Source organism: Phalacrocorax aristotelis, chromosome 2 (assembly GCF_949628215.1).
Source record: "Phalacrocorax aristotelis chromosome 2, bGulAri2.1, whole genome shotgun sequence".
In the NCBI taxonomy this organism is placed as follows: Eukaryota; Metazoa; Chordata; class Aves; order Suliformes; family Phalacrocoracidae; genus Phalacrocorax; species Phalacrocorax aristotelis.
This window is the reverse complement of record NC_134277.1, coordinates 167178818-167204800: the sequence shown is the minus strand read 5'-3', so window position 1 is coordinate 167204800 and position 25983 is coordinate 167178818. Positions and strand designations below refer to the sequence as shown.

The 25983-nt window shown below is 49.6% G+C and overlaps 1 protein-coding gene across 1 annotated transcript in view; it reads left to right on the top strand.

Annotated features, from left to right (window-relative positions):
- The first annotated feature begins 687 nt into the window (after nt 1–687).
- Nucleotides 688–25983, top strand: part of ZC3H3 (zinc finger CCCH-type containing 3) — a 192638-nt gene continuing 167342 nt past the window's right edge. Inside the window, exons 1-3 of the mRNA XM_075085955.1 lie at nt 688–790; nt 3593–4991; nt 7279–7475. Coding sequence (XP_074942056.1) covers nt 745–790; nt 3593–4991; nt 7279–7475 — 1642 coding nt within the window. The 5' untranslated portion in view covers nt 688–744. The remainder of the gene's footprint in view (nt 791–3592; nt 4992–7278; nt 7476–25983) is intronic.

Below are 25983 nucleotides of genomic sequence, written 5' to 3'. Positions count from 1 at the left end.
GGACAGGGGACACCTGGGATAGCCCAGGTGGATCAGGCTGAGATGGAGATGGGAGATGGGGACAGACAGACCAGGCTGGGCTGGGGACACGGGACAGCTGGGATATCCCAGGCAGGGGATAGAGGCTGGGGATAGCCAGACCAGGCTGGGTGGAGGACAAGGGACAGTCAGGATAGCCCAGGCTGTGGACTGCGGTTGGGGACAGCCGGAAGACCAGGCTGGGCTGAGAACAAAGGACATCTGGGATAGCCCAGGCTGGGGACAGGGGATGGGGACAGCTGGGCCAGGCTGGGCTGGGGACAGGGGATTGGGACAGCTGGGCTAGCCCAGGCTCGGGGTGGGATAGAGGGAGCCAGAGCTGTCTGGGCCCGGCTCAGGCCCAGGCTCAGCATAGGACCAGACACGGCCCAGGCCTGGCTCAGGCTCAGACCAAGGTTCAAGCTCAGGCTCAAACCAAGGCTCAGTACAGACCCTGGGCCCGGCTCAGGCTCAGACCCAGGCCTGGCTCAGGCTCAGACCCAGGCTCAGATCGAGGCTCAGCACAGACCCCGCGCCCGGCTCCGGCTCAGACCCCGGGCCCGGGCCCAGGCCCCGCCGGGACGCGCAGGCCTCGGCCGCCTCTGTTGCTAAGCAACGGCCGGCGCCGTTGCGAACGCCACGTGACGCCAGGTGTCACGTGAGCGGCCAACGGCCGGCGCTGGGCGATGACGCGACGGTGCGGGGCGGTGCGGGAGCGCTGCGGGGATGGAGGAGAGGGAGCGGCTGTGGCGGCAGATCCGGCTGCTGCAGGGTACGGCCGGGCCGGGGGGGACGCGGGAGTCCGGGGGTGGGGCGGGGCTGGCTGTGGGGGGACCCCGGAGTCCGGGGGGGGGAGGGGCGGGTTGTGAGGGCACCCCGGGGGGGCAGGGCTGTGAGGGGAGACTAAAGTCTGTGGGGGGGAGGGGCGGATTGTGAGAAGACCCCGGAGTCCGGGGAGGGGCGGGTTGTAGGGGGACCCCAGAGTCCGGGGAGGGGCGGTTTGTGAGTGGACGCCAGAGTCCGGAGGGGGGCAGGGGCGGGTTGTGAGGGGAACCCGGAGTCCGGGGGGGGGGAGGGGCGGGTTGTGAGGGGACCCCAAAATCCGGGGGGGAGGGTTGGGTTGTGAGGGCACCCCAGAGGGGGAGGGGAGAGCAGGGAGGGAGACCTGGGTGTCCTGGGGGAAAGGGCGAGCTGTGAGGGGGACCCTGGAGTCTGGGGGGTGGAGGGGTGGGTTTTGAGGGGGGACCCGGGAGTTTGGGGAGGGGGGGAGGGGAGTACAGAGGTCCCCAGAGTGCTGGGGAGGGGAGGGAGAGGGGGAGGGCTAAGGCCTGGGGAGGGCCCAAGGGGTGGGGGCGGTGGAGGGTACCCAGGAGAAGGGGAGAGGTCCCAGGGGAGCCAAGGCAGGGAAGTAACAGAGACCAGAGAGTGCCGGGGGGTTTGGGGGTTCCCCCAGCAGGGGGATCCCCACACCGCTGGTCCTTGTGACCCTCCTGGCAGGGGGGGAGAGGATTTTCCCTGCCCCAAAGCCTCTGGGACTGGCGGCACAGGGGTGGGATGTCCCCTCAGCACGGCGGGGATATATTTGTGTGCCCTTTCCTAGATCTGGTGAGCATCAGATCTTATTCTTAGCACTAACTTGCTCTATTTTTAGACTCCAAGGTAATTTTTCCTCATTAGTAAGGCCACAAACTCCGCTCAGGCCTTGTGGGGGCATCTCCCTCTCTCCAGGAGCTCCTACATGGGGGAAGGTAGGATGAGAGGGAGGAAAACATGATCCTTGCCTCCTCCGGGAGGGATCTGCTGCTGCTGCTCTTCTGGCAGCTCTGTGACCCCTCGTGTAGGAAAAACTTCACAAAAAAGAAAGACTTCCACACTGACATGTGCATTAAACAAAAGGCTCAAAAATCCTTGATAACCCCTTTTATTGGAAGGGTTTTCTAAACACTGAGGCTTAACAGGCACAGACCCACCCTCACTGACACATATCTATTATCCAAACGACTTTGTTAGTAGGCCAAAGCACCGGGGAGGTGTGGTAGCTTGGTAGAGGGATGTGCAGTGACTCAACAGTGAAGCTGGGGCTGCCTCAAAACCTCCTCGTTGTTGATTTGAAGAAGATGACCCATGAAGCTGGGGAAGGGTCTGGAGCACGAGTCTGATGAGGAGCAGCTGAAGGAGCTGGGGGGGTTTAGCCTGGAGAGGAGGAGGCTGAGGGGAGACCTTCTCACTCTCTGCAACTGCCTGAAAGGAGGTTGTAGGAAGGTGGGGGTTGGTCTCTTATCTCTAGTGACAAGTGATAGAACAAGAAGAAATGGCCTCAAATTGCATCAGGGGAGGTGTGGATTGGATGTTAAGAAAAATTTCTTTACCAAAAGGGTTATCAAGCACCAGAACAGGCTGCCCAGGGAAGGGGTTGAGTCACCGTCCTGAGAGGTATTTAAAAGATGTGCAGTTGTGGGCCTTAGGGTTGTGGTTTAGTCCTGGACTCGGTAGTTTTGAGTTAATGACTTGACTCAGTTATCACAGAATCACACAATGGTGAGGGTTGGGAGAGACCTCTGGAGATCATCTCGTCCCACCCCTGCTGGAGCAGGCACACCCAGAGCAAGGGCACAGGACCGCATCCAGGCGGGGTGTGAATGTCTCCAGGGAAGGGACTCCACAGCCTCTCTGGGCAGCCTGTGCCACTGCTCTGCTACCCTCACAGGAGAGAAGGTTTTCTTCATGTTTAAGTGGAACTTCCCATGTTCCAGCTTGTGCCCATAGACCCTTGTCCTGTCGTTGGGCACCACTGAAAAGAGTCCAGCCCCATCGTCCTGACACTCACCCTTCAGATATTTATAGGTGTTGATGAGATCCCCCCTCAGTCTTCTCCTCTCCAGGCTGAACAGGCCCACGTCTCTCAGCCTTTCCTGATAAGGGAGATACTCCAGTCCTCTGATCATCTTGGTAGCTCTCCGATGGACTTGCTCAAGCAGTTCCCTGGCCTTCTTGACCTGGGGGGCCCAGAACTGGACACAACACTCCAGATGAGGCCTCACTACGGCAGAGTAGAGGGGGAGGATGAATGTTAAGGATGATGTGAAAGCTCTTTTCCAACCTACATGATCCTGTTTCTATGCTTTGGGTTTGGGTTTGGTGCTGGGCTACGTGCGTGAGCAGCAGACCCTCACAGACTGTTCTGAAAAGATACCTGGGAATAAAATTAGGATTTCTTTAGAAGTAGGCTCCAACCCAATAATTCAAGCATCTGTTTTTTGCACATTAAAAAGAGCGTAAAGGGGCAAAAGGCGGTTGACAGCACTAGTGTGGTGTGTTAAGGGTCTGTTGGTGAGGCTGTGGTTCAGACCTACATTGAGGTCTCCTGCAAAATTGCTTTTGTAACTTGCTTTCATGAGGATTGAGGGAGATTTTTGTTTGAAGTTTTCCCTTCCAGCACCCGTTACCTGAAATGTGGCCTGCGCGAGCCTGCGTGGAGCTATCATCCTCGTCGCAGTGCGGGGAAAACTAGGGCTGTGAAGCTGTCAAACTCCTGTGTGACTGGGATTAACGGACGCTGTCTTCTGCTCCTTAGGTCTCATAAATGACCATAAAAACATTCATGGGGACATGCCGCGACCGCTGCCATCCATGCCGCCGAGATGGAACAACCCCTGCCAGCCTGGCTTCAGCAGGAGGGGGGCATTTTCAGCCAGGTACCCCCAGCAGGCTCCCAGGGATTTCCAGCTGCGCCAGGGTCAGTCCTGGAGGAAGAAATACTCCCTTGTCAACCGGCCGCCGGGATCGGCGTGTGAGTTTGGAAGTGCCAGCACATCTCGGGATTTTGGAAGCCATGGGGACAGCCAGGCACCCGAGCCACCAGAATCATCCCCAGAGAGACATGTGGACTTAACCATGGATGGTAACATAGTTGTGGGGATCCAGCTGCCGCAGAGGGCTGGCCCGTTCATAGATATGAAAGGTTTTGCTGATATGGGTTCTTACTGTGAGTTTTCTGGGCTGAAAAAGGTGGTTGCTGCTTCAGGCGACAGTAAAAACGTGCACAAATCTCTGTACACGGGCCAAAATGAAGAGAGAAGACCCTCTCTCTCCATTTCATTTAGTTCATCTCACCGATTCGTGAGCTCAGAATATGTGAGTGTGTTGGATAAGCCTAGAACAGTACGTTTGGCCAGCGATGTGGCCGGGAGCTCCCCTGCCTCCTGCAGAAGCACTAGTGAAAACGCTGTGACACTGAAATCGGAGCCGCAGCAGCCTTCGGTGTTGCCAGATCGTGAGCTGGCTCGGCACTTGGTACGGAGAAAGGCAGAACCACCGGCTCCAGGGCAGTCTAGTCGTGAGCAAGTCAGGGATGTTTGCAGAGAGCCGAAGCTCCTTGGAAATGGCGAGACATGCTCTAGACCTGCTCAGGCTGCGACTTTGATGGTTGGGATGACTCCAATGAAGAGCAGGTTTTCCACAGTCCCCAAAACTGCTGGTCTCCAAAGAGCTGTCTCAACATCTGTCTCCAGCAAAGCTCCAAAGTTCAGGAAAACTAATTACACATGGGTCGCAAACCCTGGTAAATGCTCTCGTACCGTGAAGAGATGGGTCAGCCCTAGAGCTTCTGAGAGTGCCAAGAAGGTTGCTGGTGGAGCGGACAAAGGTGCTAAACTAACACCAAAAGCAGAGCTGGGAGCAAAGCTGAAGAAGTCAGGACTGCAGTCCAAACTGGGTGTTTCTCCCAGCAAGTACAAGTGGAAAGCCTCCAGCCTCCAGCCCTCACCCTCCACCTCCAAGTCGGCATTCAGGTGGCGATCTGAGGATCAGAAAAAGCCTCCAGCCCCCAACCTCCCTCGATCCGGTGCCGCTGCACCGCCTCCAAGCGCTGCATCTGTTGGTCTTGGCGGGGCGAAGTCCTTCGGCGATGCCGCGCTATCCAGTTATAAAGTGAAGAGTCGGACAAAAATCATCAAGAGAAAAGGAAACTCGGGGTAAGTTGCTGATTGTCTTTGGAGCGGTGTTGTTCCACTCATCATATTTCATGTCTGTTGGCTTCACATAAGTTGTGGCTGTGTGTACGAGTGAAATTCCAACGAGGGTGTTTGTATACTGGAAGGTGTACTTGCCTTTCTCTTTCCAAATGCAGTGACTCTGTTCTGGGTGAAGGCATCCTGATTTCCAGGGTTGGAAGGCCTCAGGTTTTAATTGTTTTAGCAGTCTGTGTAACTCTGATTTTAATTTTTCAAACAGAGCTGGGTTTTCTTCTCATCTCCCATCCCTATTCTCCCAAGACTTTGCTGCAGCACTTAGGAGACTCCTCCCTGACCTGAATAACAGGCTAATATTCAAAGGGAAGGAAATAGCTGTCTGTCTTTATTGATTTATTTTCAAACACCCGTAACCTTGTTGCACTGGGGGCTGGGGAAAGGAGAAATGGCTTGAATCGCCCTATCATGTACGGTCCGTCCCTGTAAAGCATTTTGCAGGCCCTGGGGTGGAGCAGGGATGGGAGGTGAGCTGTGCGTGCCGGGAAGAAGTGCTGTCAGTGATGCTCTGCTGATACCTTCCTCCCTTGGGTGCCATCCTTTTGTGCTATCTGCCGGTAACCCAAAGCATCCTCCCTGCACACTCTTGCTCCTCCTTCTCCTTGTTGAGTCAGTAACAGATCTGAGGCTGTCATAGCTACCTTGGGAGAGCATGCTCTGGCAGAACAGCAGATACTCCTGGGGTCTCGTGGAGTGAATTCTTCGCCGCTGGCCGCATCTGATAGGGACAGAGCACAATGGGAAGGTTATAAATGAAGCTTGGTGGAAGGAAAAGGCGTGTGGGCCGAGTTATCTGCAAAACGAATTTGCACCGGGGTGGGAGTTGAGGGAAAATAGATACGAGATTGGAACCAAACTTTCCCTGAAAGCCGGCATGTCATGGAAGCGTTGCGAGGGCTTGGTTACGCAGTGTTCCTGGTGGGAAAGTTGTTTTGTGCTGTTTTTCTCGGCAGGGCTGGATGCAAGCCCAGGCTGTGCTGCAGGGAAGGGACAAGCAGGATGGGGTGAGGGTTGGTGGCACAGCTGTGTGACCTGTATTCTTCCACTAAACTCAGAGATACCCTCAGTGCAGTGGATGTGTGGTTTGGCTCCTCTGTCACAGAATGGTAGGGGGTTGGGAGGGACCTCTGGAGATCATCTCTTCCAGCCCCCCTGCTTGAGCAGGCACACCCAGAGCAGGGGGCGCAGGACCGCATCCAGGCGGGGTGTGAATGTCTCCAGGGAAGGGACCCCACAGCCTCTCTGGGCAGCCTGTGCCACTGCTCTGGCACCTGCACAGGAAAGAAGTTTTTCCTCATATCCAGGTGGAACTTCCCGTGTTCCGACTTGTGCCCGTTGACCCTTGTCCTGTCGTTGGGCACCACTGAAAAGAGCCTAGTCCCATCGTCCTGACACCCACCCTTCAGATATTTATAGGTGTTGATGAGATCCCCCCTCAGTCTTATCTTCTCCAGGCTGAACAGGCCCACGTCTCTCAGCCTTTCCTCATAAGGGAGATGCCCCAGTCCCCTGATCACCTTGGTAGCTCTCCGATGGACTTGCTCAAGCAGTTCCCTGTCCTCCTTCATCTGGGGGCCCAGAACTGGACACAGCACTGCAGATGTGGCGGCACTAGGGCGACCACATTTGTGATTTGGCTCCTCTGTCACTGCAGTAACTCCAAGCCTGAGCTGTTGAAAAATTGAGGACTGTGGCCTAAATGAGTATTCTAAGTGATGCAATGAGCTGGTAACACAGCACCAATTGAGGATCTGGTACCGTGATTCCTGCCGCTGTTTCCCAGATCCTCCGCTCAGCACTTCACTGCAGGCTTCTGTCCTTGCTGTGCCCTCTTGGTTTGCTGGGGGATGTGTCTGTGGGTGGGTTGTGCTGGGAAGATCACTCTGGAGCCAAGGTGCTTGGAGAAGCTGGGATTGTATTGGATTTTTGGCAGTCAGGGAGATGAGACTCTTGTCATCTCGTTACAGCACAGCATCCTTCTGCTGCATCTGCTGAGCAGAAGGGAATGAGTTAGGCCTTCAAATACCTCATTCTCCATCTGTAATTTTCCAGAAATTTGTCACACTTGCCTGTTTACTTGCAATTTTCTGTTTAGTGCTTCTTCTCACCCTTGGGTAGGGGAGCAACGTGGAGCTTGGTGATCCAGCTTCTCTTCTTAGCTCTGGGCAAAGGGACCAAGTGCGTTTCGGTCACCTCTACCCTCTTCTAACCATGTGGTGTTGTGCCTTCACAGTTCCCCAACAGATAAGAAGAACAGCTCCTTGCCCACCGCACCTCTGAAAAGCCACTTCCAGCTCAGGAAGAAAAACTCCTCGCGGGGGAAACCTTCTGTGACGCTGAAACGCTCCTCGCCCAAGGGCTTGGTGCAGATCACCAAGCACAGGCTCTGCAGGCTGCCGGCCACCAGGATGCAGGTCTCCACCAAGGAAGGTAGGAACCGCCGTCCTAAGGGGTGACTGACGGTGTTCGCTGACTGTGTGCTGGTGAAGCGGTTCCAAGGGAGGCTCTTGGATTTGGAAATGGGTTACCAGGTCCTCCAGGAGGTGAATCTGCTGTTGTTGGTCCTGAGCAAGCATTGAGGAGCAGAAGTTTGGCTGGAGTAAGACTTCTGCCTTACCCCAGAGCTGTCTTGTGCTTTGCCATCTTCAGACGAGGTCATTTTAAAGCTGCTTCTTGCTTTTAATGTGGTTTTGCTGGACTTAACAGGCATCAGATAGGAAGGTGCTCAGGGAAGGAAGAGGATGGCAGAAGCAGTAATATATCTGTAAGACTGATCTGTCTTTTTGTGCTGGGCAAAAGCTTGGGAACATCATGAGATAAACCTCTAGCCCCTACAGACCTACCTAATCCCAGTGCGGTGTCTGCGGGTGTCTAGTTTTGTATTTAATTTGCTTAAAATTGCAATTGTTAGAGGGATATTGGGTCCATTGTGTTTGTGAATGGGTAGTTTGTGTCCGTGTCCTGCTAACTTGGGTTGGAGCAGAAATCGGCTGCTTGGGGCTTGGAGAGCTGCACCTACGCACGCGTGAAAAGTTTTTGTGATGTTTCTGGCTCGAAGTCTGGTTCTGCTGTTCACTGGCGACGTTACCACGGACAAGTGGCTTCGTCCCTCTGAGACTTAGTTTTCTCAGACATACACAAAGCACGTTTTTCTTACGTGCCTGCGCTGCACTCGTTCACGTGCGGCAGGGTGGCCGGCGATGCTTCGGTGGGGAGGGCTGTTGGGGCCACAGCGTAGCTGATCTGTCACCAAAAGTAAACCTGTTGAGCTTCTGTGGTTCCTGTTCTGCGCTTCAACTACCGAGAGTATGTGTGTGATTATAGTTATTTTGTGTTCAGCTCTGCGTTGAGATGTTGCTGTGTTTTGAGGGATGAAAAAATGAGAATGGGGGCTTGCAGTTCAGGAAGGGGAAAAGCTTTTTGTGGGAGACGAAAAAGATTTATTTTCTCTTCATGTGTGTGTTTGAAGAGGGCTTTGGAGGGATGGGGGGGCTGCTGGGAGGAGAATTTTGGATCTGGTGCTTTCAGTGGCAGGCAGTGACTCATGGGAGAGGCAGGGAGAATAAGATGTGCATTTGTGCGGTTGCATCAATGGTCCAGAATTCAAGCAGTTGCCTGACTTTGGGGCTGAGTCTTGCTCCGTTCAAGGATGTCAGTAACCTTTTCATGTCTGGAGAGGCATGAAGGCTGCGCCTCCAAACACTCTGTGTTGGAAGTTTTTATGCAGTGCTTGAAGGCAGCGTGCATTTGGAGTTGGAGGTCTCGGTCGTACTTGCACCGCGGTCGCTCTTCTGTGATCTCTGAAACCAGAGGTGGTGGATATAGCATGTGGCCAGATCCAGCTGTGATGGTGATGTAGGGACAACAAGGCTTTTCTTTTTTGACTGGTGGTGATGTGAGAGATGGGAAATATAGCCCTTCAGCCTCCCAAGAGATGCCCGCAGCCTGTTCTGGGGTGAGTTTAGAACTTATATCTCACAAACTTCTTGCTGGGACCTTGCTTCAGTGTGGCTTGTCCAGTACAAGTTGTTAAATAAATCTTTGTGCTGTAAAGCTCCTTTTTAAATAACTTAATGTGCTACTGAAAGCCTGATATGAGTAGCTCTGCTGTGGGTCTGGAGACACAGAACAATTTGGGGTTGTGACAGCATCTTACATAGGAGGAAACTGAGATGGAGTTACAGGGATATAAGCTGTTTGGGTGATCCAGGAGCAGACCTGGGGCTATGCCAGATCCTTGTTCTCCATGTAGCTCTGTGTTTATACCTGGGATAGAGCAGAGCCGAGGCCTCGCTGTAGTTTGCTTAGCTGCGTGCGTTGCAGAGGAGGTCGCAGCACGAAGCTGCTGCCTTGGGAAGGCTCGTAGCACCCATCGAAGCTCGCTTGACTTGGCAAACGCCTCTTCGCTTTAGAAGCTGTCAGTAAAAACGTGTGCCCTGCCAAAGTGAAGCTTCACAGAGGTTAAGAATATACAAAATGGATCAAAATCTTCTGCCCCCTGGGAGCCTGACTGGCAGCTGCCAAAAGCCAGTGTCTTTTGGGAATGTATTCTGAGTTCTAGTTCCTTGATTGAAGGTAACATTCCTGTACTGAACAGATTTTTGATCTTAAAATGTGTAGGGCTGAAAATAAGTAGGTAGAGCAGAAATTTGGTTGTACCTCTGGCTTTGATCTAAGTAGAAGTTGGCAAATAAAAAAGTTCAGAGAAAGTAGGGGGAAAAAAATGGAAAATATGTCTGGAAATGACTTTGGGAGAGCATGTAGTTCATTCCCCTGTCCAAAAGTGGATCAAATTATCAAACCATTCCTGATAGATGCTAGCCAAACCTAGCACAGACAAAAACCTAGTTTATAAAAGTTGCGAGTTGTCTGTGTTGAAGTGACTTATTTTCCAGCTTGGATCTGTGCTCTTTGCAGTCTGAGCTCAGAGATGTGGAAACGAGCGTCTGCTTTAATAAAACTTGGTGACCATGACTTGGGGCTCTTTTTCTTTGCAAACTGTAGTACCTGCTGTAAAAATGGGTCTCGATTTCATTCTTAAAATTACTAAAAGCAAAAGGAAATGTCCTGCCTGCCTTTTCCTCTGTGTGTGTGTGTGTGCGCGCACATGTGAGACTACTCTTTCTCACTTCATAAATGCCACAAATCCTCCTTTTCCCCATGCCTTGCTGTGCTAGTGGGAGTGTGGACACTGATGCCTTAGACAGTGAATTAAAAATGCTTCCCCACCATAATTATGAAATGGCTTCTAAATTTTATTCTTGCTTTCTGCAGTGGAGAGGAATTATACTCCGGTAGATAAGCCATTGTTTGGGCTGGAAACTGGACTGGCAAGTGGCACTGGGATCCATTCACTTGAAGCTCTGGAAGGGCTCCTTAGACTGCCTTTCTCCTCCCCAGGGAGGAGGGTACGAGCCTTGTTTCTGCTTTTTGCTACTGCTTTGTCCAGCCTCTCCGCAGAGCTAAATGAAATACATCTTTCTGGCTAGGAGGACTTTGTGCAGCTGAGATCTCTGGCTGGGTGTATTTTCTGTTGACATGGTGACTGTGAGAGCTTAGCTGTGAGTCCTTTTCCTGGAGGGGTTTTCCAAGATGTGACGCAATGATGTAAGTTTGACAGTTATTGTCACCTTTTCTCTATGGCACTTACAGGCTTTCCCCTCACTGCTGGGACATCAGGTGCTAAATGCTGATATCATACAGGTAGATGGTCACTGGTAATCTAACCTCTGTTGTACCACCATCTCAGGGGATCCCAAAGGACTTGATTTGTTCCCGTGCAATTGGCAGCTCCTTGAGGCAGCTGCTGAGTGACGCATGGCTGCTTTGCTTCTTCAGTTAGCAGAGAAATTCAGCAAGAGTCTTGATGGCTTGGAAATTGCAAAATGAATTTTGGCTGGTGCTGCTTGCTTGGCGTCTGGTTAAGGCTGAAGACTAGCAAGGTGCCTGGCCCACATGTTCCTGCTTAAATCTTCCCCTTGGCAGCCCAGCCTTGCCTGTAGCATGGAGGTTGAGCAAATAAATCCAGCAGATCCTTGACCCCTTGACTGGGCTGCATTAAAAGGAGTATGGCCAGCAGGGCGAGGGAGGTTATCCTCCCCCTCTACTCTGCCCCAGTGAGGCCACATCTGGAGTGTTGTGTCCAGTTCTGGGCCCCCCAGTTCAAGAAGGACACAGAACTGCTTGAGCAAGTCCATCGGAGAGGTACCAAGATGATGAAGGGGCTGGAGCGTCTCCCTTATGAGGAAAGGCTGAGAGACGTGGGCCTGTTCAGCCTGGAGAAGATAAGACCGAGGGGGGATCTCATCAACACCTATAAATATCTGAAGGGTGGGTGTCAGGACGATGGGGCTGGACTCTTTTCAGTGGCGCCCAACGACAGGACAAGGGTCAACGGGCACAAGTTGGAACACAGGAAGTTCCACTTAAACATGAGAAAAACCTTCTTCCCTGTGCGGGTGCCAGAGCAGGGGCACAGGCTGCCCAGGGAGGCTGTGGGGTCCCTTCCCTGGAGACACTCACACCCCACCTGGACGCGGTCCTGCGCCCCCTGCTCTGGGTGTGCCTGCTCAAGCAGGAGGTGGGACAAGATGATCTCCAGAGGTCCCTTCCCTGCCCCCACCATTCTGTGACTCTGTGACCCCTTCATGCTCGCCATCATAATTAGCCTGTGGATTTTGTTCCTTCAACTGGAATGAGTTTATAGGTTTGAATCCTTATACCTTAAGGCTTTTCTTTTTTTGAGAGCCTGGGCAGTGTATTTGCAGCTTAACGTGTTGTGCTGTTCTCATGTTCTGGGTTTCTACAGCTGTTGAATTATTGCTGGACTGTTCCTACATCTACCAGGACTGGGTTTTTTTTGCCCAGGGAGACACGTACAGTCTCGTACAAAGATTGTTAGATGCTGGATGGGGCAGGGATGTTTTCAAGGCAGCATCCCAAAGTCTGATGAGAGAGCCTAGCCACTGACAGGGCTTGTAGCAGCTCAGACATCACTTACATTTGGTGCCCCTAAAAGTATAATTTTATATATAGTGGTAGGTGTCGTCTGCTTTCACAGCAGTCCTACAGCGAGCTAGGAGGACATGTAGGCTTGTGGGTTCAATTCCTGGTTATCTGAGAGGTTTTGGTAGGGTCATTTTTATTTCGCTTTGTGCAAAGTGAGGGTGTTAATCAGATGACGGAGTTTGAAGCCTTGCCATTTCTTGCAAGACAAGTGCGAGGGAAGTTGGTGGGGTCAGAGGTGCTACTGGGAGCCTCTGGGACCAGAGTGGGGCACAAAGGAGCAGCGAGACTGATGTTAAGTGTCTGGCTTGATGCTGAAGCAATGCTCATTGTACCTCTTGCTGGGAGCAGACCAGTGACAGTCCTGGGCCAGCCAAGTGGCTTACCTCTGATTAGTTTGTCATCTTGAGTCTGGGCATGCACAGCCTGGCTAACAAACTGATTGGAGAGCTGGATCACAGAATCCTTAAGGTTGGAAAAGACCTCTAGGATCGTCAAGTCCAACTGTCAACCCAACACCCCCAGGCTTTGTAAACCAGGTCCCCAAGTGCCACGTCTGCACGTTTTTTGAACCCCTCCAGGGATGGTGACTCCCCCACCTCTCTGGGCAGCCTCTTCCAATGCCTGACTGCTCTTTCAGGAAAGAAATTTTTCCTGAAATCCAATCTAAACGTCCCCTGATGCAGCTTTAGGCCATTTCTTCTTGTCCTATCACTAGTGACTTGGGAGAAGAGACCAACCCCCCCCCTCACTCCAGCCCCTCTCAGGCAGCTGCAGAGAGCGAGAAGGGCTCCCCTCAGCCCCCTCTTCTCCAGGCTAAACCCCCCCAGCCCCCTCAGCCGCCCCCCAGCACACTTGTGCTCCAGACCCTGCCCCAGCCCCGCTGCCCTTCTCTGGACACGCTCCAGCCCCTTCAGGGCCTTCTTGTCCCGAGGGGCCCAAACCTGAGCCCAGCATTCGAGGTGGGGCCTCCCCAGTGCCGAGCACAGGGGCCCCATCCCTGCCCGGCTCCTGCTGGCCACCCCAGTGCTGACACAAGCCCGGGGGCTGGTGGCCTCCTTGGCCACCCGGGCACTGCTGGCTCACGCCCAGCCGGCTGTCAGCCAGCACCCCCAGGGCCTTCTCCGCCGGGCACTTTCCAGCCCCTCTGCCCCAGGCCTGGAGCGTTGCCTGGGGTTGGCGTGACCCAAGGGCAGGACCTGGCACTTGGCCTTGTTAAACCTCATATAGTTTGCCTTGGCCCATTGATCAATGGGATGGTTCATGCCAGGCTCATGATTCCACTGGGTAGATATTGTCGTGCTGGAGCCTCGACCAGATGGGCACTCATGCCTGTAGCATCCAGCATGGCTACGTTCCCAGGGAGCTGTGAGGATCCCACGTCGGACACAGACAACACGTGTGTCAGAGTTGAGAATGGAAGGACGGCCGGGAAGGAGTGAGCCCTACTTCATGTATTGCGGCGTGGATGCAGAAATCTGGGTCAGCCCTTTCCTTCCCCACTGATGCTGTGACGCAGCTTTGCTGTTTTCTTGTTTGCCCTGTTTAACAGGCTTTTGGGATACGTGGCAGGAGCTCTGCGGTACATACTGAAGGTGTGAACAGCGGCGTCGGTCCTGCCTTTCCCAAGTGTGTAATGCAAAGACCTGTCCATCTCCTGACTCTCCAGTTCCCTTTTCGGACCCAAACGGACCTGAGACTTGGTGTCATATTGGTGTTTCCCAATGGTCTATATTGAGAGGCACTTGCCTCTGTGGGAATCACTGTGTTTTCATTTAAGGACCAGGGATTATACTAGAGGGGAAAAAAGTGGAAAACATAAAAAAATGGAAAGGGAAAGAAATGGAAAGCAGGAGACTGGTGTAGTTCTCTCAGGAATATTTGGGCTGCGCTCAGGCCTTCTCCCAGGTTACTAGTGACAGGACGAGAGGAAATGGCTTCAAGCTGCGTCAGGGGAGGTTTAGATTGGATATTAGGGAAAATGTATTACTGAAAGAGTGGTCAGGCACTGGAACAGGCTGCCCAGAGAGGTGGGGGAGTCACCATCCCTGGGGGGGTTCAACACATGTGTAGATGCAGCACTTCAGGTCATGGTTTAGGAGAGTTGGTGGTGTTGGGTTGACGGTTGGACCTGATGATCCTAGAGGTCTTTTCCACCCTTAATGATTCTATGATGAGTGTTATACCCACAGCTGTTACCAATTACCTCCAAAATACTCATCTGATTAAGTGGAACATTTAATAACCACTCAGAAATTGAGGTATGTCCCAAATAGAAGTAGCTCTGAAGGGACGGTAGAGTGGCAAAGCATTTCTAGTACAATTAATGGTCTGTTCATCCAGGTGCTTTAACTCAGGGCTTCTGCTGGGGCAGAATGCATAGGAGGAGCTCAAGTGCTTGACCAAAGCAAAGAGGAATTGAAAGTGTTCTGTTGCTCAGTGGAGTCAAATTAATGTTGATAAAATGGCCTTTAGATGTTGGACTTCTTGACCACTTAGCCCTTAATATTAATGGGCCATAAATATTAAAGAATTCCTTTTTTATTTTTCTTCCCATTTAACTTCTTAGGCTCTTTTTTGAGGGAAGGATTGTTTGGAGATAATTGCTTTGCCTTGAGTTGTGACTCCGCTTAGGTAACACGTCCCTGCTTTGGGCACGGTCACGAGCCTGTCGAAGCTGCTGGCCTTCCCCTTTTTGAACTGGTGTCACAACTTCTGCGTGGGGTCTGCTTCGTTCGGCGCCGGCACCTGTGTGCGTCAGCCTTCTGTCTTGGCATCAGGCTTCATATATACATTTGTGTGTAGAAGCGGCAGATAGAGGCTGTCTACCGCTTGCCTCTGGTGTAGGCAAGAGAGTTTGGATCTGAGTCAAGGATCTGGTACAAGAAGGATAAAAGGCAGCATTTGCTTCTCTCCTCATCCAGGGAAAAACTGGAGGAACAACAAGGATCATCAGGCTGCTGGATATGGTCCTCAGGCCACTGGTGCTACTGTGTTGCTCAGAAATAATATAGCCTGTTTAAATGCAAGCTGAAGTGAACTATATGATTTCTATTTTTTCTTCAAACGTATATACATTTACTTTTTTCAAATGACTTACTGTAATTGCAAGTGCTCTTACAGCCTGAACTTTTAACTCCCCTGTTAACTGCGTGGGAGTCGCGCTGGGGAGGTTGCTGGGCTCATACTGCAATCTCTTTCCTGATGCAAGAAGCAAGGGGAAGCTGGTAATTAAGTTTCCACGGATGACAGTTTCCCCCAACCATCTTTTTTTTTTTGGCATCTGAACCAAAGGATTTGATTTGGAGAATAACTACCGGGCTCCTGCTCTGTCATTTGCAGAGTAACTTTCCTGCCAATAACGGTATGTTGTAATTATGTTGTCTAAATGGCAAATGTCTATCCCGAATTGGCTTTTCTGTTGCTTATTTGTTACAGCAAGCGGCCAATATCATCAAATCGTAGTGCGCATGTTGGGACAGCACTGCTTTTTGCCTGTGTGCTCTCTGATTTAGCTTGGGCAGCCTTTATCCGCTTTCTCCAAACTGGAGATGAGCTTATTCCTTAAAAATGCAGGGGTGTGATCTTTTTGTCACCAGTTTTAAAGGAAAATACCAACTTCTAAGTGAGGGTTGACTGATCCAGGTGCGATGGCAGAGGGAAGCGCCCGCTCCTCCTGAACTGCAAGTTCTGTGCCAGCAGTGCGGATGTGGGAATCCCCCTTCTCTCCCAACAGCATTTTACTCCCAGCTGTAGCTGGTGGCATATTTGAAGCTTTGCAGGATAAGACCCTCTCTCAACACTTTTTTTTTTTTTTTTTTTTGATGAAAAACAAGTGAATACTTGCAGTCGTGAACCTTTAATCACCCCTGCAAAATAAATCAATGCTCTTGCCCTCCTTGGCTGCCGCAGCTCTAGTGCGACGCCGCTGCGCTGCTGAGTGTTCACCCTGCTCGGGCATTTGGCACGACAGCGCTGTTGTTTCTTGTTCCCCTGGCTTTTTCTCTAGGAGAAACTAGAAGCAAGCGCTTAAAATTATGATTTATTTTTTTTCTGTTTTAAATTTCTTTTAATGTCAAAACCGTGCCTGCTCTATAGATGGGGAGCAGCACCGTGCCCGTTTGCCTCGTGTCCGGCACGGGAGCGGCGGCTGTCCGGTGCGCTCCAACAAGCAGGAGAATTGGGGATTTTGGGGAGTCTCTTGTGCCGCCCTTCCTTCCCCGCAGCCCTGCAGAGGGCACTCGTGCCCCTCGAATCTCCCCGGTCCACCTTTTTCTGGTTATTGATGGCCTAATTTCGTCTTTATGTGAAAGAAAGCAGATATCAAGTAATTTGCAGCAATAACCTGCTAATGCTGGGCCAGTATCAAAACTCCCATGTTCATTTCAAGTGGCAGATAAAACACTAATATATAATTATCCTTGCAAATTGGATTGTTTTAAATAACCAAAAGGCTATGGCCAGGAGAAAACTATCCCATTTCCCTTGAGTTACTATTGCAGTGTAATTGCTGCGTTCAATCAATTTCCTTGGCATTAGAAATTCCATCACAATCAACATTAAGCTTTATTCATTGTGATGGCTAAGAGCCGGGCCATTTCTCCTCTTTTCCTTAACTGGCAAAATTAATCAGGGAAAAGATTTTAAACATTTACCCGTGCGAAAGAGGTCAGCTCTGCCACTATATTGCTCAGCAGATAAGGGGGCTAATAAAAAGAAAATTGAATTACTAATGATCGCCAGGAACAGAGTATATAAAACCTGGCAATCGCCCGGTTCAGGAAAAAGGAGAATCAATTTTCTTCGGACAAGGTGCGCTCATTTTTTATTTTGGCGCATATTATCAGCAATTTAATTTGAAAGCGCATAAACAGGAGGAAACAGTTAGAAAATAATGAGCCTGAAGGTGTAAAATGCTGCAGGATATATGCTGTACACAATTTATTTGGCACAACAGATAATCACTTTAATTGAATTCAAAACTGCATTGTTCAGCAGCAGCGCGGGCTGCCCGCCTCGCCCGGGGGGATTACGGAATATTACAAAGATGCCGGCAAGAGGCTTCTCAGTGTCTTTTTCCCCTCTGTAATGTCCCCTTCCAGGCAGGACTTCTCAGCCGTGTGCCCGGGATTGCTTAGGCGCAGTCACAGCTGGCTGAAAGCAGAAGATGGAGAAAGTGAGAGGCAGATTTCTCTAGGGACCCTCGCTTGTTGTATCGCTATGTATATTTGTTTCTTAAATAATTTGCTCTTTGCTGGGTTTGATGGTTCAGCTCAATATTGTCACGTTAAGCGTTGCAGCGTACAAACCGGTCAGGTCGTCTTCTGCTTCAGATGAACTTAATTTCGCTGCGTCCCAGCTAAACATCCTGAGTTAAAAGCCTAGCTGCTTCCTTCTGCTCGTAGCGATCTCCTGGCCTCCATATTAAACTAGGTTTTAAGTAAGAGCTTTTGGATTAAGCCTGGGTAAGGTGGGCGGTGGGAGAGGCGCTTTAGCTGCTGCAGGTCAGCATGATCGCCGCGCGTGGAGCTGCGCTGCGAGGGATGTCTCTCCAGCTGTGCCGCGGGGGTTCATCCTTTGATTTCTTTTTGTTCTTTGGGTTTGGAGAGCGGAGCGGACTTGTGCCGGGGGTGGGAATAATACGGTTACTCAGCACTTTGCCTGCTCAGAGTGATTTGCAAACATTAACTAATGAAACAGTGGTTTGGTAAGGTGGCACAGGAGGGGCCACGTTGCCATCTCTATCGTATGCCTGCCTTGGCAAGGGAAGCCAAATAGATGAGGAACCGCTGCAACGAGCGGTCTGTGGCCGCGCAAACCCAGAGCAAGAGTAAACTTTGTCGCATCCGCTACCGCGCAGCTAGGAGACTAGCTTTTGTGTTTCCCCGCTTTAAAACACTCCTTTCCTTCTTATCTTTTGCCTTTCTCCTGGTCCAGATTGAGATAAGATAACAGTTCCTGTTACCAGTTTCCTGCTTGTCCTCTGTTGCCACCACCAGCGTTGAAGCTGCCTTCTGTGAACGTGCTGAATAGAAGGAAATCCTGTTTGTATTTGCTTCTTTCCAGAGAGAAATTCCATCAGGATTTGTAAGACCCGCTTTGCCCTGCCATCTGCAGAAGAGTTTCTCTAACTCTTTAATTTCAGTCAGAGCCATGGTCACCTTCCAAAAAATTCCCTAAACCCTAATTTCTTTTTCTGCTCACCCAATAACGCGAGCTGTGCAGCGTGAGGGTGTTGGGACAGGCCGAGGGGCACTTGCTCGGAAAAAGGCCGGCGGCAGAAGTGGAAGGAGTTGGTTTGCATTACTCATGCCGGGGCGAGTGCAGAAAGTAAACGGGGCGTAAATGGTGAGGAGTAAGTTATGGCTGGCATCTGAATGCTCAGCTGCTGTTAATTTTATTGACACTGCGTGTTTGTAACCCTCTGGCGGCTTTGAAAATCTCAGCAATGGATTTTATACCCCCTTCTATTTTTTTTTATTTAGGCAGTCAAGGCCAATCAGTAAATATTTCTACCGGGGAGATTCCTGCTGGGGTACTGTGTTTTGACTTCGGGTTTTTTTTTAAGCTGTATTCCTTGCTTCATATTTTTTTTTTTTCCCCCCTCCTTTTCAGTGAATTGCACAAGGCGTTGCTGCTGTTTGTGAGGTGACATCTCAGATTGCCTTATGTACGAGTTAAGCTGGTGTGACGTCTCTGTTACGTCCTATTAGGAGTCAGAGGTGGCAATCCCTGCCCTCGGAGGAAGCCCTTGTATCACGCGCATCACTGTTCAGGACCCCTTGGAGTTTATCATGTATTTTCTTCTCCGCTCCATCATTAGTTTCTTCTTTCTGAGCAGGTCCTTCCTAGCTTACCCGAACCCTCCGCAGGTTCGCTGCTCGAGGCCAGCAAGGCTAATGTCATTACGCCGTCATACGTAGGTTTGACCTTAGCCATAAATCATTACGTTGTCAGGTCTCTCATCTCGCTTTCGCTGCCTTGTCCTTGGGAGCCAGGGGTGGAGTGTGGCTGGCGAAGCGGCTGCTCGCTTCTTTGCAGTAATTGGGAAAAGTTCACGTACTTGGCTTTTTGCCGGCACCAGTTACGTCAGTGTTCGTAAGTAACGGTTTTGGATTTCTGGCTTTACTTGGCATTTACAGGTGACTTGTCCCAAGCTGCAAGAGGAGCTGCAGGCAGCCAGCAGCAGGGATTCTGTTTTCAGAGCCCTCTTTTAAAAATAACAGGCTGCTTTGAGCGAGGGAAGTCAGCTTTGCTAAATGAGGAGGTGTCACCATGTAGACAGCCTTCTCTCCAGCGCTCAGCTTGAGCGCTCCAGCATTTGGATTTGGGGTCAGGTTAAATAGTGACTGCAATAAGGGGAACATCCAGACTGAAAACGCGTCAGAGATGTGAGCTGAAGGTGATAGTCGGCCTCTGGATAAAGATGAGCACAAGATGCTCCTTGCATGGGCGTGAGACCTGTGGATAAACCTCTGCCAGGTGTGGACCAAGTGATGAGGGTCTGGGGAGCAGCAGGTGATGGTATATCCAACCACTCTGCTCTTCGCATAGAGTTGCTTTAATTTATTCTTAGTTTCTACGTCTGCTCTTTCTCCCGTTTCCTGCAGAATTCAAACCGCGTGCTCAATTTAACGTTGAAAATCACCTCTCAGTACCTGTCTGCCCTATTTCAGAGACCCTCCCGTGCCCGTGTGCGGTGCCAGCTACCATTTGATTGTGAAATTCTGTTAGTAGCAAACAGCTATTTGGGGAAATAGTGTATTTATACACCAATAGAAAAAATTATTTGGCTTTGGGGATGCATGACATCCTTTCATTGGCTGTGACCCTTGATATTTTTGAGTCCATGGGGGGCTTTTCTAAGAATTCAAACCTTTTGGGGATGGTGTGGAACAAAAATAGAGGGGCGGGGGGAAGGAAAAAGAAAAAATAGAAAACAGAGCAGTAGGTCTTAGCGCAGCGATATGTGCTTCTCACTCGTCCTCCTGGGGCTTGCGTTGTGCCGCTTCTTGACGAGTGCCTGTAACTTGCTACCGCAAATAGCACATCCTCAGATCGGGGTGGCACAGCGTAATTTCGGTCATTGGTGCTTTGTTGTTGAATGCTGGATGTCTCTCCTTGCTGTTATTTTTACGGTGGAGCTAGTATTCCCTGCTGGAAGGGCACGGAGTTGATAAGAGACTATGTTTATAGCTTATGCTACTAAGGAATAGAGGCTGGACGCTCTTGTGGTGACTTTACAGACACGTAGTGTGTGATTTCTGGGCTCTTTGGGGTATTTCTTTTTTAGTTCGGAGTGGTTGAAAGCTGCAAACCTTCCTTGTAATTCTGAGCTGGGTTTAGTTCCTCGCTTGTCCCTAGTGAGCGCTCACGTGAATGGGCTTGTCTTCATGTGGATGCTGCGTACCGAAGCTTTTAAAAAAGTTTTCAACCTGTCTGGTTCTCCGCGCTGCTCTGAATTGTGCTGATTTTCAGTGCTGCTGCCTCTTAAAACCTTGGTTGTCTTTCCTTGGGCTCTTAAAGTAAAAATAAGGAAAATAAAAGTGGGCATTTAAGGTAATACTGATAAAATACACATAAAACAATCCCATGCTGTGAACTGATGCATGTGCAGATGATCGCAGTATCCTCCGCCACACTGTCAGGACTCCCAAGATTCCACCCCAGCAAAGACTCGACTCCCTGTAAAACCTGGGTAGGTGTCTCTTTTCCGCTTTCTGCTTCCTATTCTTCTCCGAATCCCCATTTACAAGTTTGTTGGGTTTTTTTTAAATTTTTCTTTTGCAAACACCTCCCATTTAATTTCCTAGTAACAATTCACGCGCTTCGTACGGCAATTTCTCTCTTTTGCTGCTGAGCTAAGTTAGAAGCCGTTCATTCGAGGACTTGCCTGCTCACTTTGTGTGCTCTACAAAGGGATATAAATGAGTAATACCCCTCAGAATATGTTAACAGATGCATAAGAGCACCTGGGGTAAGTGCTTGGTGGACCTGACAACATCTCACGAGTCCTACAAAACTGTGCTGTTGCAGCAGATTTGCGGTTTCAGGTTCCTTCTGTAGTTTAAGGGATGGGGAAATTCATTTGCTTTAGTTGTCAATGGGCATTTTGCTTTTGCCCCTGGGAAATTTGAGTTGGAGGAACGTTTCATCCTCCCTTGTGCCTCTCTCTAATCCGGATGCGTGCGGGTTTTTGGTAGACTTCTATTTTGGATTGTGCTTGGGGTTGTTTTGAATAGTATCAAGGAAGGGTGTTGTGTGGGTGTACTGACACGGCCGGTGAACTGTGGGTCCAGATCTGTTCTCAGAACTGATCCTATGTGTTATTAGCCCTTAAGCCTGCCTTGGGGGCTCTCTGGTAGAAAAGGGCACAGGCATACTTGGAGCCTTAGCGTGGGCTATTAACTCCTGCGTCGGTCGCGATGGCAAAGTGTGTGCTTTTGCTCACTGCATTGGCAAACATCCTGAGACGTCTTGTCCTTGGGTGGGACAGAGGGTGACTGGGAAGCATCTGCCTGTGCATGGCATGTGCCATTTGACTTTGGTTTTCCTCGAAGAACCTTCCCAAAACAGGTCTTGTGAGGCCCTTGTGGTAAAACGTACAAGCTAGTGTGTATTTGCACCCTATTTGTAGCCTGGGTAAAAGTCAAAGAACTCTCCTGAGAAGAAAAATGAGTAACTGCTGAGCTTATCGAAAAGTGCAACGTTGCTGCGTAATGAATGGCTTCTGCTTGTAGGAGAGAGAAGCAGCCACGTTTTATGGAAAAGTAAGGGAAGGTCGAGCTCAGGAACGGTGTTGAGAAGGTCCAACGTGGTGCTGGCTGTCTCGGGGCAGCATGCCTTCACTGGAGGGGCTGTAGAGCTATGTGTGCCACAGGATGGTCTGGTGCATCTCCGGGTAGCCTCTGAGCTTTTGGGGTGAGAAGGACACGCTTGAGACAAAGTGCCCAGACAGAACAGCTTCAAATACTGCTTTTTGAAAAAAAAAAAACAAACCACCACAGAAAAAAAAAAAAAGAGATGAACTCTCTTCTTTTGAAGAAGCTGTTTGAAGAAGAGACCAACTGCTCGCCCAAATTTTTCCTTGCCTGGGTCATGGTGATTGGGTTGATTGGTGAGCTTAATTTACCGATGATGACTTTGAAATGGTTTCCTTGCAAGGCGGTTGTTTGCTTGATTATTAGGAAAGCGAGGTGCTCTGTGTGGAAGTATCCCTTATCAACGAGAAAAATCAAAAGGGGATTTGATAGGGTGAAACAAGTTCATCAGAGATACCACTCTGTGTGTGTATATATATGTGCGTATGTGTTTTTAAAATAAGATTTACTCTACTGTCTCAACATTAACTGGGGCATTTTACAGTGCTCCCCTTCTGTGAGCTTCCGCGATCCATCATTTCCCTGCTAGCGTGCTGTAGTGGCTGTTAGATTTTACTACACCAAACACTGTAAAAGGGCATTAGAGCAGTTAAATCTGGAGTCTTGCTTTCATAAGGAAAAAGAAAATGCTGAATTAGGCAATGGAAAAGGCAACCACAGCGATACTTTAATCTTGCATAAATTATCAGAAGAGTCAGAGGCTAGCAATTTTATGTATTGTTAGAGCTCTGCTAATTAATTATTCCAGAATAATCGATGTTTAGAAGAACCAAAGTTGGGTCCTTTTCTGTCTTAATGGACTATAGTATTTACTTCCAATATGGCAGCTGTATTTCCCTCCGCACCCCGATATGGCAGCACTTTAATTTTACCCCCCCAACCACGGGGTTAACGCACTAGCTTTCCTAAATATGTACAGTCAAAACGATAACCAAACAGGGAAATATTACTCCATAAATTGTCAGCGGGTCTAACTCGCAGCGTTGGCTTTGGAGCGAGGCGTTCCCTGACGTCCGGGGAAAGTTGAGTCTCCACCATGAGTATTTGAAAGATGAGGTGCTCTAAAGGAGAGGAATTATTTAAGAGGCTATAAAATGGTCTACAAATTGAGACGGAATGGTCAACGCACTGAGAAGATCTGTGCAACTGGAACGAGTAAGTTCATATTTTTAAAAATAGATGGTGAGATTCTGGCCCCGTTGAAATTGTCTGGGCTTGAATTTTTACCCTTATGCTTCATGGGATATACATTTTAAACCCTGACGTTTGCTCTGGCTCATATACTGGGGCTAGAGTAACGACATGTCACAGGTTTATGTATAGATAGATATAGATATGTATAGGTACACATAGGGAAGTAAGCAGCGGAATTTGGTAAACTGTGTTATATTAACATTGCTATGTTAACATTCTGTTAATCGGACAGAATTCACAACATTTATTCAATTCCTGAGTTAGGGATCAAACTAAAGACAAATTCCACTTACGGCAGATTGAAGGATAAACCTTTCAGAAGCGGAACAGCGGGACTTGTTGTCGTGTAAATAATTTCTTGACAGTTGGATTGTTTCCTTAATGTCATGCTTTGTAAAGGGTAAGTAGAAAATCACAAGACAAGAAGGGGTCTCTGCCAGCTCGTAAAAAACCGTTTTGCCCTTTTAGCATGCTTTCTTCATGTGCTTAAAATAAAATCTCGGTGCTTTGGCAGGGCATGCTTCGTTCAGTAAGGATGGTGCTGAGTGTCTTGGAGCACTTCCCTGCCTCATCCTCTTATCAGAAAGAGGACGGAGGCAGCTGAGAGATGCCTGGAAAGAAAAGTGCAGATTAGAGAGGATGATCAGGACCATTATAGTTGAAATGTAATTAAATATTTAGTATTTAAATCATGTCTGCTGTTTGCCACGTAGTAGTTAAGTTGGGACACTTGGTTTGGGAAGGTATGTTGAAAAAGTACTTGGCTCTGCATTGCATTGGAGGGAGCAGTTGAGCCTGTGGCTTGGCCTGGCCCTAGTTTCTGGACTTGGCAAGTTATGATCAATGTTATTTTTGGTTTTGAATATTCTCTTTGATAGAAAGAGATTACCTTCCTTGGGATGGTGGAATTGCAGAGAGCTGCATATTGACATGTTCATCTCTTTCTAGAGAGTTTGGATTCATTGTTTGGAAAGGACTTTGGATCCTGATAAGCTACATTTCAGGGCACTAAGTTTATGAAACCTATAAACACTGAAGTCCCAGTGTCCTTGGATAGCGTGTGCCTGACCCAGTGCCCTGGGAGGCAACTGGTTCAGTAGTGGCTTTGCTAAAAACGGCGTGGGGCTGTGTTGGACCCTAAGCTGGAAGCGCCCCAAGTGTCTTCTCATTACAAATAGAGCAAATTGAATTGGGCTAAAGGAGGTTGTAGCGAGGTGGGGGTTGGTCTCTTCTCCCAAGTTACTAGCGATAGGATGAGCGGGAACGGCCTCAAGCTGCGTCAGGGGAGCTTTAGTTTGGATATTTGGAAAAATGTCTTTCCTGAAAGAGTGGTCAGGCATTGGAAGAGGCTGCCCAGAGAGGTGGGGGAGTCATCATTCCTGGGGGTGTTCAAAACTTGTGTAGATGTGGCACTTGGGGACATGGTTTAGGAGGCCTGGGGGTGTTGGGTTGGACTTGATGATCCTAGAAGTCTTTTCCAACCTTAAGGATTCTGTGATTCTATTAAAGGAGTATGTCCAGCAGATTCAGGGATGGTATTAACCCTTTCCATGGCACTGGTGGGGCTGTACTGGTGTACAGTGTCTGGTTTGGGGCACCCCAGTTGAAGAAGGATGCGAAGAGACAGTCCAGTGGCACAGCGTCTTGGGATGACCTTGGGCATGCGACCTAAAGTAAGAGGTTGAGTGCGCTGGGCTTATCTCAAGAGCCTGTGGAGTGTCTGCCCATGGCGTTATTTCAGATCTGGGTAGATGAAGCTGTGGCTACCCTGATTTGGTGTTAGTGATGCTCGTGCTTTAAGCAGAGGGTTGAGCTGGAGACCTCCAGAGATCCCACCAACATTTCTGTGATTCTAAGGACGTAATTTACATTATCTGCTACAGTGCTGAAGTTTTCATTTTAAGCACCAAAATCCCTACGAAGCTTATTAGTTTTTGCAGCATCTGTGGCTGACGTGTCAAACCGAGGTGATAAAACCATCCAATTCCTGTCTAGCTGGGAAGAGGTTGTCATTGACAAGACTGATGCAGAACGGCCAGCGTGCTCACTTCGCAATCACGTCCGCAAGGACTTTGGAAACTACAAAAGTGCCAGAGATGTTGTGCCAAAGCCCTTTTATTAGTCTTTCCTGAAAAGAATGAAAGTAGTTGTAAGATTCTCAACATTAGGAGTTGATTCTGGAGCACTGTCATTAAAAGAAAAAAAAAATAGGAAATTGCTTTTGCAAGTGATGGTGATGCCAAGTTCTTAGGTGTGAAGGTAAGGACCAAAGCAGGAGGAAATCCAATGACTTTAGTCTAGCCGGTAGGTCTAAGTTAACCCAGCGCTCCCAGACCACGGCAAATGAAGGTCTTTTTTTGTTTTAAATGGACTCAAATTAATCTTATATTCACCAAACTGAGCGTTCCACTTAGCGCGATTGCCTCGCAGTAGCCCCGCTGTGGCTAGGGCTTGCTTTATTTTTTGTGTGCTGTTGTTCTATGACATTATTATGCAGCGCCAAGGCTGTAAATTACCCTTTACAGTCAGGAGAATGTGCCAACCAATTAATATAACCGGCGTCCTGAAGAGCTGGTGATGGAAAGAGTCTAGGAAAAGAATGATGCAGAAGAAATGCTGGTTAACGAGCAACTAGGTCAGCTTGTGAACAGGTAGGGTTTGCTGCGACACGCTTCTAAAGATTGTACTTAAGCGAAAAGATCTTATAAAGAAAATAAGGGCAGCAAACGTTCTTGTAACAAGCAGCATGTCTCCAAGCTTTGAGCCAGTGATCCATCAAATAGCTTGCAAATCAGTTGAAAGTGTACCTGTGTGTGGATTGCCCAGCTTGGTGCAAACTTGCCTTTACCTTCATTTAT